The 18,389-nt window shown below is 37.0% G+C and overlaps 1 protein-coding gene across 2 annotated transcripts; it reads left to right on the forward strand.

Annotated features, from left to right (window-relative positions):
• Nucleotides 1-1,850: 1,850 nt before the first annotated feature.
• Nucleotides 1,851-17,236, forward strand: ugcg (UDP-glucose ceramide glucosyltransferase). 2 transcript variants are annotated; one of them, XM_067483906.1, is made up of 10 exons: nt 1,856-2,287; nt 8,298-8,442; nt 8,927-9,029; nt 9,171-9,272; nt 9,390-9,502; nt 10,324-10,502; nt 10,624-10,710; nt 11,116-11,223; nt 11,919-11,997; nt 14,349-14,665. In XM_067483906.1, exons 1-10 carry the CDS (start codon nt 2,190-2,192, stop codon nt 14,517-14,519), a joined length of 1,185 nt encoding a protein of 394 aa, XP_067340007.1. In that variant the 5' UTR covers nt 1,856-2,189; the 3' UTR covers nt 14,520-14,665. The 2 variants fall into 2 exon arrangements, with proteins under 2 accessions (XP_067340006.1, XP_067340007.1); XM_067483905.1 differs by lacking the exon at nt 11,919-11,997 and having other exon boundaries at nt 1,851-2,287; nt 14,349-17,236.
• The last annotated feature ends 1,153 nt before the right edge of the window (nt 17,237-18,389 follow it).

An 18,389-nucleotide genomic window follows, 5' to 3' on the forward strand; every position in this document is an offset into this window, starting at 1 on the left:
GAAATGTAAAAACTTTTCTGATAGGACTTTGCTTTGATGTTTTCTCCTTGACTTAGATTTTTGCTGCCTTGTACCTCACTTGTAAGTCGCTTTGGCAAGTGTCTGCTAAATGACTGTATGTATATGTAAAATGTAAATGCAGTATATTTAATATTACAGCTGTACAGATGGAGTTTATTTAGATGATTTAATAATTTGCATACGGCTTTCAATCTAAATCTGCTTAAGTTACTACTAACTAAAGTTGGCAAATAAATGCAGTGGATTACAAATATTTAAGTAAATGTACTTAGTTACCTTCCACCACTGCTGTTCATCTCCCCAGTATTTGTTATAGACCTAATTATCAGCTGAGTGATTCATCCAACTAAACAGTCCTCAGACTGTTCAGTTGCGTAACTAATATAGAAGAGGAGTTTTTACAATGACATCACCAGATTGTGAGGATTTGTGTGGTCGACCTGAAAAACATGATGGATATAGTTCAGTGTGAAATCAGGTTAAACTGCTGTGTACTGGCTCGTGGCCTGCCAACCTATCACTGCAGATGATGTAACTATGATGTAATCCTTGTTTTTACTGAATGATTAGGAGACAAGTTAAAAATCCAGAAAAGTTGGGACGCTGTCATTTTAACACTTAGAAATTAGATTTTTTTAAATCGAAAAATATGTCAGCAACATGTTTTAGTTGTGAAGGAGAATTAAACACTGGAAGATTTGGATAATGCAGACCAACAAACAAAAGCGTGAAACATGTCACAAATGACTTTTAATCTTTAAGCAGAGACAGAACCAAGGACCTCCTAACCCCTGAACTAGTCCAGTGTTTCACCCCTGTCTCCTTTCAATTAATGCCTTTCCTGTTCTAGACGTTCAGGACATATTGTGAACTCGCCCTCAACTGTTTTCCACGTATTCTGTCATCCATGGCAGAATGCATCTGAGCCGTCGGGTGACCAAATTATGGTGTCAGGTGTCAGCCCTTTCTGTCAAACAAATTTCAGATGTCCTGACAAAGAAGAAACATGTCTTGAAAACATTTTGGGGAAAGTTTGGCAGTAGTTCACCTGGAAGTAAAAACCGGTTCTGGAACGTCAGCTTCCGATAGCCAGTGTTTATTTCTTGTCAGTGATGTCGTGGGAAAGTGTTTCCTCATCATTCTTTCCCCCAGAAACTGACAGGTGAAACTGTTGTGACACACCTGAGGAGGCGGGGATTACAGGTTAGCCTATTCCATGCGTGTCATGAACAAAAGATTTCATCTCGATCCTCCTGCAGATACAACATTATCTTTACAGCCTGGTAATGTTTGACTTCTACAGGAAATTACAGTTAATATTTTCAAAAGTGGTCAATTTAATGTTGTTATAACTTTTAAAAAAAAATTAAACCTACAACACTTCATGTCTCAGCTGCTTATTTAATTTTTCCATGTATTTTTATTATCTTATACTAACATCTTAGTTTTAGTATCCCCACTTACTGGTTTATTTATTTGGACTTAGTACAAACCAACAAAAAAGGGAGACAACACTTCACTGAACAATGACATGTCCATACACAAAAAGATTAGTTAGACTAAATTTAATAGGATTTATTATGAATAAGAAATATGTAAACCGTTAATTTAGGATCAAGCAGGAACACAACAGAAAGTGGAACAAGGAAAATAAAAGTTTGGGTTGGATTTTTCAAATTGATCAAATTGGTAAAGTTGTTTACTTCATTTTGTTTTGGTTTTACAGCTGTAGAATTATTGGACTGAATTCTACGCAGTTCCCAATGACGCCGAAAGAAACATACATTTTTCAGAAGTTGAGACTTTTATTGTGAAGTTCACTGTTAGCTGTTGCTGCAGTCGCTCGCCGGCCGCCTCCCACTGGAGTCAGCTGACCGTCGGCCGGTCTGCTGATTGTCAAACGCCCCAGTCTCGCTTTGTGACCCGGTTACCAACATCAACAGGCCGAACCCGGTCTCTCTGTGTTCTCGTTTCCTGTAGCTACTCACCTGGACCGGTTCCTGACGGCCCCTGCTGTCCGCCGTAAGCCCGCACCGTTGGTCTGAACAAGCTGAGCGCATCGCGCCCGCAATCGGATCATCTCACTGCGTTTTCGTCAGCCCGCCGCGGGGCACTGAACCCCGAGCCCGTTTGACACTTCACGGCCTCGGCAGCCCCCGCTCACCGCCATGGCTGTGCTGGACCTCGCCATGCAGGGACTCGCCGTGTTCGGCTTCATTCTATTCTTCGTCCTGTGGCTCATGCACCTCATGTCCATCATTTACGTGTAAGTGAGCCGCTAAGCTAACCGTGGTTAACTAGCGGCTAGCAGAGCCTGCATTCTTTCCTGTCTTCTTTTCTGCACTAAATATTTGTCTCTTATCAGATAAAACATGCCCACTAAATAGACGTGGGCACTGAGAGCTTTTTCTGAATTTGTGACAGCGGAAATAGCTGAGACTCTGGACGCTTTGCTGTTGGGCGTTTTCCTGGCTAACCGCTAGCTGTTAGCTCTAACGTTTCGTACACCCAGAAATCCCTGTAGCTTCTATCCTAATACGATAATTGTTAGTCCAGGTGGGGCCATCTATACAGAAGCCGAATGACTTAATGTATCTGTACACGTCATTATTTCAGGTTTTACACGTTTTCGTCACGGGTCATTTACGTCAGTCTCAGATTTCCTCTTTAGTCTGCCCCGACCTCTGCCTAACTAGCCTTATAAACAGATGATTTGACAATGTTTTGGTCAGACGCCGTTAATCTCGCATGGTAGAAATGAACAAATATATTATAAGGTTTAGAATTTCTCTCTTTCTAATCGGCTTTAAAACGTAATCACACATCAACTCTAAATCTCTTTTTTTATTTTTAAAATTTTGCATGAATTTTACAGCAGTTTCCCGGCCTGCTAATACCAAATTTACAGTGTGGTTCGCAGCAAGCGAAAACACATTTTGTGTTATTGGAATAAAGGGATAGAAATTGTAACTTTAATAAGCTTACAAATAATTTCATATATTGGATTCTTTTAGTATGTGACTATTAGCTTTTTTCCCATAGTAGAAACCGCTTAAAAGTAGCGGATTTTGTAAGTCAGTTTGGTGACGTCGAGTTTGGGAAATTTAAAGGATATGGAGCAACTGTAGATTTCCAGTAGCTTTCCAGGGACTGAAATACTGAAATACTTGTAAAGGTGAATTTAGTTTTGACTTCGACTTCGTCAAACACAAATTGTCCCGCTGATCCGAGTACAGAAAATACATTTCACACAGCTCTAAATGTTGGACAGGTGTTTGATTTAGATGTGAGGAGACATTAACTTGCATCATCAGCCCTGTAACAACTTGTTTGATCTGGCATCTGACTAAAAATCTATTTTGGATTTACTTCTTTTCTTCACAGTCAGACTGTAACTGGACATCACCTGTCCCTATGACCAACGTCTACAAATTGAGAAGAAAATGAGGCCTTGTGTTGAGTGTGTGATTCAGGAGAATCTCATATGATTCTAGGAGAAACAAGTCCACTAGTGGTCAGATCAGACAAAAAGGGTCAGATCAGTTTGACTGCTGCTGTGACCCACAGCTACAAATTAATGGATAATACAGCTGAAAACACATTTGTAAACCGTTTTCTATGTATGTAACAATATCTGATTTCATGATCTTTTCACACCGTGTGTCAGGACATAAATGTGCATGGTTGTGGTTGCACAGTGTACATTGCCTTTCCCAGTTTGTTAAAGGTGCAGCAAACAGGTTTAGAATGTCTGCTCTATAAAATGTAATGTTAAAATAACAGTTTATTCTTAACCTTACGCTCTAATTCTGGGGGCAGTGATTATTTTATTGTTTATCTTCCTGCAGGTTAATGTAAATTCAGTTTTCTTTAGAAAATAGTGAAACAGTATAGTTTCTCTAAGAGCAAGGGTATGTCCAAGTTACCCAAATATATTAAGTTTATTAAGCAAACTAACAAGAATTCACGCTGTCACTGAAGGCTTTGTTTAGCTGCCCTTCAGTAACCTGGTTCCAGTTATACTTCTCCACTAATCGGGGTATAATCAGGGTAGGGGGTAACAAAAAAAAAAAAAAAACCCTGACTCAGAAAGCTTTTACTGGATAACAGATTTCTCGGCCATGTGTGTAACTCGGTTTCTCTCCAGCTTTTTACAGAATGTGCAGGACAAATGTGTGCAAAGAAGGAAAATTACAAATACCATCTACATGTTACGTGTGTGAAACACAACTCCTGACATAGTCCGGAGCAATTTCATATGTGAAAGTTGCTTAAGTAGGTAGTTGACAGATTAAATGAAATGGAAGGAAAACAATAAATATTTCTTTTACAGCATGTTGAATCTAGGGTCTGTTTAGATCAGTGTCATTTCTTTGTCTCAGTACCACATCAGCTGCCTTTTGTGGTTATGGTTGCAGACAAAGTTGGTAGATTAACAACCTTGGTAAAAAGTAGTATGTGTTGGCCAGTTATTTCAGCTGAAGATGGACTTGGAAGATAGTTTGGGTTGATTCAATTCAATTCAACTTTATTTATATAGCGCCAATTCACAACAAAGTCATCTCAGGGCACTTTACAGAATAAAGTCAAGACTATAGCATGTATATAGAGAACCCAACAATTCCCCCTTGAACAAGCCCTAGGCAACAGTGGAGAGGAAAAACTCCCTTTAATGGAAGAAACCTCCAGCAGAACCAGACTCAGGGTGGATGGCCATCTGCCTTGACCGGTTGGGGTGAGTGGAAAGGGGAGAGAGAAAAGAACAAAGCAACAAAAGCAACAACAAAACGTCGGGCACGTTGGTTGGACCAGTAGCTGCACAACTTCAAAGCCAGGGACACCTGCAGAAAGGGACAGAGAGAGGGAGACAGAGAAGGAGAAAGGCAACTACGAGAGAAAACACACAAGAGTTAATGTCATACAGTGGTGACAATTGCCGGGTGAGAGGAGAGAAGAGGGTCAAGAGGAGGAAAGGAGCTCAGTGCATTGGGGGGTGGGTCCCCCAGCAGTCTAAGCCTATAGCAGCATAACTATAACTAACTATATGCTTTATTAAAGAGGAAGGTTTGAAGCGTAGACTTAAAAGTAGAGAGGGTGTCTGCTTCCCGAATTTGAACTGGGAGCTGGTTCCACATGAGAGGAGCTTGATAGCTAAAGGCTCTACCTCCCAATCTACCTTTGGAAATTCTGGGAACCACAAGTAAGCCTGCATTCTGAGAGCGAAGTGGTCTACTGGGATGATATGGTGCTATGAGATCTTCTATATATGATGGAGCCTGACCATTCAGAGCTTTATATGTAAGAAGCAGGGTTTTAAATTCTATTCTACATTTAATGGGATGCCAATGGAGAGAAGCTAGTGAAGGTGAAATATGATCTCTCTTGCTAGTTCCAGTCAGCACTCTTACTGCAGCATTTTGGATTAATTGCAGGCTTTTTAGGGAGTTACTGGGGCATCCTGAAAGTAGGGAATTATGTTACTCGAACCTAGAAGTAACAAATGCATGGACTAGTTTTTCTGCATAGAGATTTGTTTTATATGTTAAGGACAAATCCTGGTCAAAAATAACTCCAAGGTTCCTTGCAGTAGTACTGTAGGCCAGACTTATGCCATCTAGAGTAACAACATGGTTGGACATCATATTTCTTAGACTTTGGGCCCAAATACTATGACTTCAGTTTTGTCTGAGTTTAGAAGTAAAAAATTGTGGGACATCCAGGCCTTTATGTCTTGTAGGCTTGAAGCTTTTTTAACTGATTATTTTCATCTGGTTCCATAGATAAATATAGCTGGGTATCATCAGCATAGCAGTGGAAATTTATGGAGTGTTTTCTAATAATGTTGCTTAAAGGAGACATATATAAAGTAAAAAGTATTGGTCCTAACACAGAGCCTTGTGGAACTTCGTATCTATTAAGGGTAAAGCTTCCTTGAACAGTCTAGTTGGAATAGGGTCTAGCAGACAGGTTGTTGGTTTAGATGAGGTAATAACTGAATTTAGCTCAGAGAGATCTATGTGTAAAAAAACAGTCTAAGAGGGATTGGGGCCTTATTGATGATTCTAGCACTGCTGTAAATGAAGATCTATCTGTAATATTTGGGGGGAGGATCTGGTGAATTGTTTCTCTAATAGCTACAATTTTATTCATAAAGAAAGTCCTGAAGTCTTTGCTGCTCAGAGTTAAGGGAAAACTAGGCTCAACAGAACTCTGGCTCTTTGTCAGCCTGGCTACAGTGCTGAACAGAAACCGGAGGTTGTTCTTGTTTTCTTCTATTAATGATGAATAATATGCTGTTCTGGCATCATGGAGAGCTTTTTTGTACATTTTTAAACTGTTTTTCAAGGCTAAATGAGATTCTTCTAAATTTCTGGAATGCTTCTAACCTTTGTGTTGCTTGTTTTAAGTTGCGTGTTTGCGAACTATATCATGGAGATCACTTCTTCTGGTTTAATGTCTTCTTTTTCAGAGGGGCAACACTATCGAGTATTGTACGTAGTGAGGCTGCAGAATTGTCAACAAGATAATCTTTATTAGGCAATAAAGTTGAGTGGTAAGGGTTTGAGAAATCATTTGATCAGTTTGTAAGCCACAAAAGCCATCTGAATACACTAACTTCTGCATAAAGTTGGCAAGTTGTTGGTCCAAAGCCAGGTGTCTCTCACTGGATCCAGTTCTACGTTTACCATTGGCATCATAAGTCAAATTTTTACAGGAAAGAATATATCTTGGTTAGTTTAAAAATGCTTCAGGTTTCTACATACACACTATATGAAAGAATGAATACTTTTATTTGTGTCATAAACTTAAACATGCCCAGTCCACATTGGCTTACAAGACACTGGTTACATAACCTTTCGAGGCAAAGGGGGAAAAAATAAAACAATAATACTGGTTACACTCTAAATACTATACACTACCAGCTATACACTCTTATACACACAGTGCTTCCATACTCTGATGGTAAGTGTTAAAGAAAAGCTGAGCTATTGTCTACTATTATCTGTTATCAAACATACTGTGGTTGTTACACTTTTCTCTAAAGTTTAACTTGAAACTCATGATAAAAAGGACAGTAAAATACAAAATATATTTAGCTTTCAACTTTAGCAAATCACTTTCCAAACAGTTTTTGTCCTCCTGTGGAACTAAATGAAAGTCTCCTCCTTCTAACCCCAGGAAGATCAGACCCTACATCAAGGAATATACAACCCAACTCATTGTGTAGGCGCTGGTCATATCTCGTCTCGTTTACTGCAATGCTTTGTTGATGGGGTTACCGGTATCCACAACCAAACCATTGCAGATGATCCAAAACGCAGCACCTCATTCAAAAAGGACCCATGTCACACCACTCTTCAGATCTGTACACTGGCTTCCTTTAGCTGATCGCATCAGGTTCAAAGCTCTGTCTCTTGCTCGCAGGGTGGTTAACTCGACAGCTCCCGCTTACCTCAACTCACTCATTGGTCTACAATCCTTCCCGCCCGCTGCGGTCTGCCAACGAACGACTTCTGGTGGTCCCAGCACTGCACCAACCAAAACTTTTTAGCGCAATGATCCCACGATGGTGGAACGAGCTACCAAACTCTGCACGCTCAGCAGACTCTCTCACAATGTTCAAAAAATTGCTGAAAACAGAACTCTTCCGCATCTTCCTATGCACTTAGATCTCTTAAAAAAAAAAAAAAAAAAAAATCCTATTTGCTCTTTCTCTCACTTGCATCTCGTAAACTGTTAACACTTTTCTGATAGGACTTTGCTTTGATGTTTTCTCCTTGATTTAGATTTTTGCTGCCTTGTACCTCACTTTTAAGTCGCTTTGGATAAAGCTAAATGACTAAATGTAAATTTAAGGCTAAAGGCAAAATACAGAATCTTAACTGTGCACAGACCTCTGGGCTCTGGTCATGTTGAGAGTGACCTATCACTCGAGATGATATATTTGCTTATTAACACAGTATGTTCTCATTTTTGGTTTGTTTAGGATCTGTTCTTACCATTTTTTTTAAATGTACACACACACACCTCTGTTTAGCTTATTTGTGCACACATAGAATAATCATATTAATATGCATAAATCCAATACAATAAATGTGCACAGAATCTTTAGAACCTACTGCTCCTTTCTGATACAGTTATGTACTTGTTCTTATTAATGTGTTCTTCTTTCACCCGATTGTGCTGTCTGTCCCTGATAAATGAAGGTCCAATATTATCCAGGTTAAATTGCTGATTACTTGTTGCCTTCTTACTTTTGACCTTTTGTTGTTCAGGCGTCTCCATCTCCACAAGAAAAAGTCAGAGGTCAAGCAGCCGTTTGCGCAGCTGGCAGGAGTTTCTCTCCTGAAGCCATTAAAGGGTGTCGACCCGAACCTGATCTCCAACCTGGAGACATTTTTTACACTGGATTATGCCAAGGTGACACCAACTCTGCCAACCTGCTAATTACCCCACACTACTATCTTAACTTCCCCAAACTAACAATTTACTGTGCAGACTACCATCCATCCTCCATCCCACTGCTCCTGACTAATAACCTCACTCCCTCAACTTCCATCTCACTATCACCTGACTATCCCAGACCTCTATCCTTCCCCGATTGCCATCCGACTCCCTATGATGCCAATCTATTTGGTTCTTAAAAGCGTTTAACCAATGCTAACCTCTGACAGACCCACAACTACCATCTTAACACTCCACACCAGGGCAGGGTATTATAAAAAATGTTTCCATAGATGATATCTTGACTTTGATTTTTATGAAATACATTTTAACATTACATCACAATATTTTAGTCTTCAGCTTCTTGGAATTTTTACACACTCAAATCACAGTGTGGTTTAAGTTGTCTGTTAATTTTTCAGCGGCTCAGTTTAGTAATTTGAATGTTTTTGTTTTACAGTACGAGATCCTGCTTTGTGTTCAGGATAAGGATGATCCAGCTGTAGACGTCTGTAAAAAGTTGTTGGGCAAATATCCCAATGTAGATGCTCGATTATTTATTGGTGAGAAACATTTTAGCTCTTGTGATTTTCTGTTCTGTCATTGGACATATTCTGTATTAAAGTGATTTTCTCATCTTCATCTGACAATTTTAGTCATTTGTTAGCATCTAACAGTAGCGAGTGGTGTTCTTTGGTTCTCAGGTGGTAAAAAAGTTGGAATCAACCCCAAAATCAACAACCTCATGCCAGGTTATGAAGGGGCCAAATATGGCCTGGTTTGGATCTGTGACAGTGGTATCAGAGGTCAGTACCACCACTTATAATGTATGATTAGGTCTTAAGGTTTCCACAAGTGCGAACTGTCAGACACTGAAACTTTTAATTATCAGTACTAATGCTAATTCTGTGTGTGTGGGGCAGTGAAACCAGACACTCTCATGGACATGACCAATCAGATGACAGAGAAGGTGGGATTGGTCCATGGGTTGCCGTACGTTGCTGACCGCCAAGGATTTGCTGCTACACTAGAGCAGGTAATCTCCACTAAATAGTTTCTCAGAATCAGTTCTAAATGTTAGGGTCACACTACATGAAGTAAGCCCAAACCTAGACAATGTGAAGGTACATTACATTGTGTTAAGTGTTAGCATACAGGGCTGTTATCAGACTGATGCATTTAGTTTGTCACTGTTCTTAGAATGGTTACCTAAATACCTTTTTGTTTAGTTTGACTAAACAGTCTGAATTTTACTGAACTTCAATGGCAGCAGCACTGACCTTCTGTGACAATGCTTTTAAGAATAATGACTTAAATGTAAATTGCAGGCTTCAACTCTTCAAAATCAACATAGCATGACATTAACTTTACACTCTATAGCATGACCAACCTGATGTAAGAACTGCTTGTCAAACCCTCTTAGCAATAAAGACTTTTTAAGAGTTTCTACTACTACTTTCAAACACTCTCTCCAATAAGAGCTTTATAGGTTTGACAATGCATCACCCAAAGGTTTTAATAATATCCTAGTGTTGTCCAGTCATTACCTGTCCAGAGTTGTCCAAGTCCAGAGCCCAGCTAATCTTGAAACAGTTGATGCCTTTCACAAGGATTTTAAATTTTATATGACCTGCTCACAGCCAACATGGGACAGACGGTGATTCTAATGTTTATATTTTTATGCTATTAAGCAATGTGTTGCTTTTTTTTTTTTTTTTTTTTTTTTAAGAAGTTTTTTTTATGAGTGCAGGGCTGTTTTAACAATTATTATTTTTTTGACATAGTTTGTTTTAAATCACCTACCTGTTGGATGTAAATATATATGACAAACAGATACTATTGCTAACTTGGTTCCAGGTGTACTTTGGAACATCCCACCCTCGCTCTTATATCTCAGCAAATGTGACAGGAATAAAGTGTGTGACAGGGATGTCATGTCTGATGAGGAAGGACGTGTTGGATCAGGCCGGCGGATTGGTCGCTTTCGCTCAGTACATCGCTGAGGATTATTTTATGGCAAAAGCCATCGCTGACAGGTTGGCAACTTTGCAATAGCAGCTGTAGGCTGCTGCTAATGTTTTCATGATTTAAGTTAATTTTATTAATTTGTAAAAGTTGCATTAAACTTTTGGTAATTTATTTACTTTACTCTCTCAGAGGCTGGAAGTTCTCCATGGCAACACAGGTGGCACTACAGAATTCTGGGTCATACTCTATTGGCCAGTTCCAGTCCCGTATGATCAGGTCAACACAGAATTCTTTGTGATTGGCTGTTTTTAATTTTTGTCATATTTTTGCCAATTTCCCTCCACTCCAACCTCCCCTATATGTAATAATTAATTCTGTAATAATTTAATGTTTTAATTTATAGTGTAATAATGGTGAAAATGTCCAAAGTTATGTTCTTAAGTTGCAAGGATTTATTTTACTATCATGTATAAATCAAACAAATCTGTATATTTGAGAAGTCAAAAGCTGCAAAACAGCATTAATTTCAGTAATGCAATAAGTTTGGGCATGTACTGCAGTTTCATTTGAGTACTTAAATTCTAGTTTATGTACTTTGTTTAATTAATTAATTTCCAGATAATTCTTGACTTAAGTCATTTGCTCTTAGTAATATTAATAATGTCTTGTGGATATTTTCAGGTGGACGAAGTTGAGGATCAATATGCTTCCTGGCACCGTGTTGGAGCCTGTCTCTGAGTGCTTCTTAGCCAGCCTCATCATTGGCTGGGCAGCACATCATGTGTTCAGGTACTCAGCCAATCAGACAGAAGAATGCATTACGTGATGATAATGTTGTTGCTAGGTGAACAATTTATAAAACATTGTTAAATGTTGCTAGGTTTTACCTAAAACCTAAAATGGTCTAAGTTCCATATTGTCCCTACTGGTCCCTTTATACATCAAACATGGTTTTCTAAAACTTTTTTAAGGTGGCGTTAAAAGCCCTCTATTAAATTGAAGCATGTCTGGTAGTGTTAGACCCAAGTTGACAGTGGATAATTGCATTAATGTGATAAATATTGATATAACTATATTACTGTATAAGTATGTAGCGACTGTGGGGGCGACTGTGGCGCAGGAAGGTAGAGCAGTTGTCCACCAATCTCAAAGTTGTTGGTTCAATCCCCGGCTCAATCCCCGGCTCCTCTGGTCACATGTCGAAGTGTCCTTGAGCAAGACACTGAACCCTAACTTAGTTGCTCCCGGTGAGTGTTGGCCAGCTGCATAGCAGCTCCCCCATCGATGTATGAATGTGTGTGTGTGTGTGTGATTGTGAGTGTGAATGGGTGAATAAGAAGCAGTGTAAAGCGCTTTGAGTGCCAATAGGTAGAAAAGCGCTATATAAGTGCAGACCATTTATATGTGTTTGCTTCATGCAAACATTCTACATTATATGTAATGTTAAACTGTTTTTATCAAAAGACTGCCTGTTTGTTTTGTAGGTGGGACATGATGGTTTTCTTTATGTGTCACTGTCTCGCCTGGTTTATATCTGACTACATCCAGCTCACAGGAATTCAGGTAACATTGATCAACTAAGAATAATCTGCTTTTATTTAATAAAACTAAAAAAAAGATATTGTGTAAAGATTCACCTCCTTTAAAGTAAGTCACCCCAATTAAAACTGGTGCAGACAATTAGTTTCCACTGTCCTAAAGTTAGTTAAATGGAGATCAGCTGAGTGCAGTGAATGTGTTTTAAAAGACTATGAATCCACCTGTATCTGAAAAGTCGAGCTACTGGTGAATCAGTGACCTGCTCAAAATCTATACCACAAGGACAAAAGAACACTTCAGTGAACTCTGGGAAAAGATTATTAAAAAGACAAAATTGGGATCGATGCAAAATCATTTCCTAGTGCTTAAAGAAAAGCACAATAACATCCATCATTAAGAAATAGAAGAAATGTTTAAATTCGTCAACATCAGATTTTTCTCAAAAATTGGGTGCCGATGTGCACCAGGACACCTATGACCTGAGATGGGAGAGACATACAGTAGGATATAAAATAACATTTCAAAACAAAATGCAACTAAATTTTTTTAGATGTGTAAAAACCTTAGATTGTATTTAACAATTATGTTTGTAGGCATTTAAAACAAAATACATAAAGAATTAGAAACCAATAAATGAAATAAAAACAAATGAATATACATTATGTCAAATTCAATTCAACTTTATTTATATAGCATCAATTTACAACAAAGTCATCTCAAGGCACTTTACAGAATAAAGTCAAGACTATAAAGATGTATAGAGAGAACCAAACAATTCCCTGTTGAGCAAGCCCTAGGCAACAGTGGAGAGGAAAAACTCCCATTAATGGAAGAAACCTCTAGCAGAACCAGGCTCAGGGTGGACGGTTGGGGTGAGTGGAAAGTGAAGGGAGAAAAGAAAAGAGCAACAAAAAGCAATAAGCCAATAGAGAGAAGCTAGTTAAGGTGAAATATGATCTCTCTTCCCTAATCCAGTCAGAACTCTTGCTGCAGCAATTTAGATTAACTGAAGGCTTTTTAGAGAGTTATTAAGACACCCCAAAAGTAGGGAATTACAGTAGTCCAACCTAGAAGTAACAAATGCATGGACTAGTTTTTCGGCATCACTTTGAGACAGGATGTTTCTAATTTTAGCAATGTTCCTTAGGTGGAAGAAGGCTGTTCTAGAGATTTGTCTTAAATGTGAGGTAAACGACAAATCCTGGTCAAAAATAACTCCGAAGTTCCTCACCGAAGTACTGGAGGCCAAAGTTATGTCATCTAAAGTAACTATTATTAAACAGCATATTTCTAATCTTTTTAGGCCCAAAGAGAATAATTTCAATCTTGCCTGAATTTAGAAGTAGGACATTGTAGGACATCCAAGCCTTTATGTCTTTTAGACATGCTTCAATTTTGACTAATTGGTTAGTATCTTCTGGTTTCACAGATAAATAGAGCTGGCAATCATCTGCATAGCAGTGGAATTTTATGGAATGTTTCCTGATAATTTTGCCTAAAGGTGACATATTGAAAAGTATTGGTCCTAACACACAGCACTGTGGAACTCCATAACTAACTTTTGTGCAGAAAGAGGATTCATCACAAGTTGGAATCTCACTGACAGATAAGATGTAAACTAATGTAATGTGGTTCCTTTAACCCCAAATCCATGTTCAAGTCTCTGTAATAAAATGTTGTGGTCAATGGTGTCAAATGCGGCACTAATGTCTAGTAAGACGAGTATGGACACAATTCCATTATCTGAAGCGAGGAGAAGATCATTGGTGACTTTTATCAGTGCTGCTTCTGTACTGTGATGAGCTCTAAATCCTGACTGAAAGTCTTCATACAAATTATTCCTATGAAGGTGATCACATAATTGTTTTGCAACTACTTTTTCAAGGATTTTAGAAATAAACGGGAGATTTGATATTGGTCTATAGTTGGCTAAATCACCTGGATCAAGACAAGGTTTTTTAAGCGTTGGTTTTATTACAGCGACTTTATAGGCGTTTGGTACATAGCCAGTTTCTAAAGATAGGTTAATCAAATCTAATATGAAAGTGTCTATTAAAGGTAGAACATCAACATAGTTAATTCTATTCCAATTCAATCTTATTTCTAGTTTTAAATCACAAGTGAGTGGGCAGAGAAAAAAATGATTAAACTTCACAAAGTGATTACAAATAAATACATGCATAAATAAATATTACATTAAAAAAAACATAAAATTTATAAAGTTTGAGAATCAATCAGAAAAAGTTCAAAAATATATTAAAATTTAAATATCAAATAACAATGTGTTTTTAACATCAGGTAGGCCTGATTCAGTCTGTTACCCCGGTATTGATTGATTGTGTATGGATGATTACTGATTATTAATTGTCCCACAGGGCGGCCCTCTGTGCTTCTCGAAGCTGGACTTTGCTGTCGCCTGGTTCATCAGGGAGTCTATGGCAGTGCAGATATTCCTGTCAGCTCTGTGGGACCCCACCATCAGCTGGAGGACTGGACGGTATCGACTGCGCTGTGGAGGTACTGCAGAGGAGATCCTCGATGTGTAGTTACCAGGGAAACCGGCTCCACTTTTATCCTCCTGACAGCACAGAAGAGGAGCAGGAGGAATCTGACCGAGAGACTGATGTTTGTTTGTTTTTTTTATTAAGGAAACTGAAGTGTGTGTGTGTGTGTGTGTGTGTGTGTGTGGGTGTGTGTGTGTGTGTGTGTTTCTGTTTACCTATTTATGTTCCTTTTGGTGCTAAAACTAAATGATGCCAGAACAAGCCAATGACAGCACAGGAAGAAAGAAAGCAAACAGGAAAAAAAAGAGGGGGTGATGCTTCGCACTGAAATGCCTGGTCTTTGATCATATTTGGAAAGATGTGGGGGAGGGGGTTGGGCTCTTTGAAATTTGTGGCATTTCAGAAACTGTATTTTTGCTTCCGTTGTAGTTTTTAGTTAAAATTCTCCCTAGTAAAAAACAAATGTTTTTTTTGTTTGTTAGTTTTTTAAATTCAAAAATGTGTTCATTCCCTTCATTCTGTTGATAAAATACACTGCACCATGTAGATAACTATGAAGCGTGAACAAAAATGTAAATACCAAAACTTGGAAAAGAGTGAAACAGCTGAAAAAAAGCTGCGTCTTTAAGTTCAGCTGCTTTAGTGTTGGTCACCTAAACTCAAATTTGAGACTTGACTTGCTATACATTTCAAAGAGATGAATTCAGGCAGCTGGGTTTTTAAAGTCAAATTAAAAATATCAAATGTATACGCTGGGTTCAAATGTCACCAAGCTATTTAGTTGCTTATAAGTTGTTATTGAAATTAGAATTGATGTTTGGCCAAAACTCAGAGCTGTGTGTTTGCAGAGATGGATTGTTTGACTGTACAGAAGCAGTTTTATGTGTTAATGATTTCATGTTGTGAAAGCATTGGTTGATTTTTACCACAGGAATATTTCCAGAACCTCGTTTAGGCTTTATAAACTTTTCCTTTGTTTAATGTTAAAGCAACCAGGGACAAAATCTATTCCTTCAGGGCTGACTTCAAAAATGGCTACAAATTAAGTCATACGTTGTGCCATTTTAGTGTCACCATGCAAAATGATAAAATAAACACTTAAAATTTTATTATTTTGACTTTATTTTTATTCTGTAATGTGTCACTGAACTGCCATCATAGTCAAAAGTATACCTGAACTAGAAAAACCTACTTTGCTGATTATATTATAGTCAACAACGTACAGCAGATCAAATATTTCATCAAATATTTGCAGCTATTTTAAAACGTAGGATATTTGCCTGGAATGCTGTTATTCTAATGAAATTGACATTTTTAATCTTCACGGCTTAAATTTGATTTAAACAAATGAGATCACGAAAGAGTACACATCAGAAATCGTTGGTTAATTTCCTGTGGTGTTAACTGTTTGGTGCAAAAGTGAATGATCTCATAAATACATTTTTACTAACTTGTAATGTTAAAACTATGGTCTGCTTCTGTACAAAAGTAAAAAAAATATTGTGGAGCATTAGGTTTAAAACAAATGTGAATATAATCAGCCATTGAAGCGACGGAAGTCTTCCTGGCTGATTTCATTGTGCTAAACAAAATGTGTTTTGCAGACGTGGGTTCACTAAAGTTAAAACAGGAGTCATTTTTGTAATCAGTTGTAAAGAAAAAGTAAATGTAGAATTTTGTTTTAGTTATATAAAATATAAACAAAAGTAAAAAGTTGACACTCTTTAAATATTTACAATTTGTAAACAGAAAAAAATAACAAATATATATATTTATGAAGTTCTTTATTATGTTTATTAACTCAAAAATGCAACTCTAAGTTTGCTATTTTGAAATTTTTATATTGTAATTTACAAAAACTAATTGGGGAAATATGAGACATTGGTCTCATAGTTACAAGATTTGTGCATCACAATCACCATTGAAGTAAAAATTACCATCTCAAAAGTCTAATTATGGCCTCTAAACATCATGAGTTGACTTGTCATAATTATAAAAATGGCTTTTTTTTTTCTTTAGTGAACATGAACTTATCTTATCCTGTTGTATGTGACATAAAAGTGAAATTGTAGTAAATGATAAGTTGCTTTAGAACGAGCAGGTAAAAAAATAGCCAATGAGAAGGATTTTTTTTCTCCCCATCAACTGTTTTTTGTTATATTTTTACTCTCCCCCAACAAAAATACCTAAACATAATTGAGAACTGAATTAATTCCAGTATTGTGATGTTTAAGGGTCACAACATTTCATTTAATCCATAAAACATTTAACACTGGACCAAATAAAAAAGAAATGTCATTTGTAAAGGGGAAAAGAAATTCTGAAATTAGTTTTGCTTTGCAGTCTGAACACTGTATGGATGATTGCATGTTTTGTTTTTTTAAAGCTGTTACTTTACTGTTAACTGTTACCATAGCCACAGGCAGTTTGGTTGATGACGACTTTGTGAGTTGGACGAACCCCTGTTGCTGTCATTCAATAGAATTAGTACAAGTTGTATATTGTTATTTTTTACAATTATCTGCTGTAGTCTGCAAAATGAGGATTGTTTCAACTTAAGAACAAGAACCTTTTTTTTAAAAAAAAGCTGAACTTTTTTTAGTGTGCAGTTTTTTGTTTAAAAATGTGTACACTTCCTGATTGACCGGGCCGAGCATGTAGAAATGGGGAAGACATGGGTTGTTAGATTATTTATTTATTGATTGGTTTTCATGCTACAACTTCTTGTCAAACTCTGATAAATAAAAATTCAACTTTTATTTTGTTTGTAAATTAAGCACAAGGAGAAGTTCTGCCTTCCCCCATCTTCATGCATTGGTTAAATATTAAAAATATTTCATGTAATAACAACGGTAACAGTCCCACCTGCTCCCACAATGCACCACAAGTACTTTACATTCATTTGCATAAAAAACAAAGTACAATAACATGAATACTTTGGACTGGAGTCTGAACAGACTACGTCCATCTGGAAAAAAATCTGCTCTGTTCTATGCAAAGTTTATGGGCAAAAACAGCTTTAATAAACACATTTCTAAAATTGTTTCACATAAAACAATTTTTAAGAGGTTTTATGTTTTCATGTCTTCGTTATACAAGTAACTAACATGTTACTTATTACATGTTACAAATATGAAAAATAAATTACACTTATTTTACAATAACATTTTTGTTTTTATGACTTCACGTTATGAGTTTTGATTTAATATGTTACATAATGTGCAGAATTATTGTCAAGGTAGTATTTACAACGTGCTCTGTCACATGTGACACATCACAGTACTTAAGACTACATGTTAAATTATGTATAACGTAAAAAAGAATTATACTATATCAAAAGCAAGCATAAAACATGTAACAAGTTATAAATATACTGTAAAATACCCCTAACATGTAAGATGTTACTGTACTTAAAAGTATGAACTGTCGTAGTTAAAAAAAACATAATACACTTAAATATTAATATACATTTAAACTACATACATGTAGGTGGCACATAAACGTAGTACAAGAAGCAATAATGTATGCAATTAACATCCTTGTAACTACATACTTATGTGCAATGTAAATATACAGATTTTAATGTCTAACATACTGTAACATGTTATAAGCTAGCTAGATGCTGCACTGTGTAAGTTTTTATTTGCATCTAACATGAAAACAATGAACTAAACTAAATGCAAAATCAGCTATATATATATATATATATATATATATATATATATATATATATATATATATATATATACACACACACACACACACTCACATTTTTTTAAAGTAATATGTTTAAATTCTTATAGTAACGTGATGTTCAAGTGTGAAGTCTTACAAGTGAAAATTTAACATTACATGTAAAATGTTAGGTGTTACTCGTATCACGTTTGATGTAACGTGGTTGTGTAAAGTTAA

This window comes from Channa argus, chromosome 18, assembly GCF_033026475.1.
Source record: "Channa argus isolate prfri chromosome 18, Channa argus male v1.0, whole genome shotgun sequence".
NCBI classification, from domain to species: domain Eukaryota; kingdom Metazoa; phylum Chordata; class Actinopteri; order Anabantiformes; family Channidae; genus Channa; species Channa argus.

Coding starts and splice junctions, on each gene's coding strand:
- ugcg (XM_067483905.1), top strand. CDS start 2,190: ATGGCTGTGCTGGACCTCGCCATGCAGGGACTCGCCGTGTTCGGCTTC. Junction 9,273..9,389: donor CTGTGACAGTGGTATCAGAG/GTCAGTACCACC, acceptor TGTGTGGGGCAG/TGAAACCAGACACTCTCATG. Junction 9,503..10,323: donor TTGCTGCTACACTAGAGCAG/GTAATCTCCACT, acceptor ACTTGGTTCCAG/GTGTACTTTGGAACATCCCA.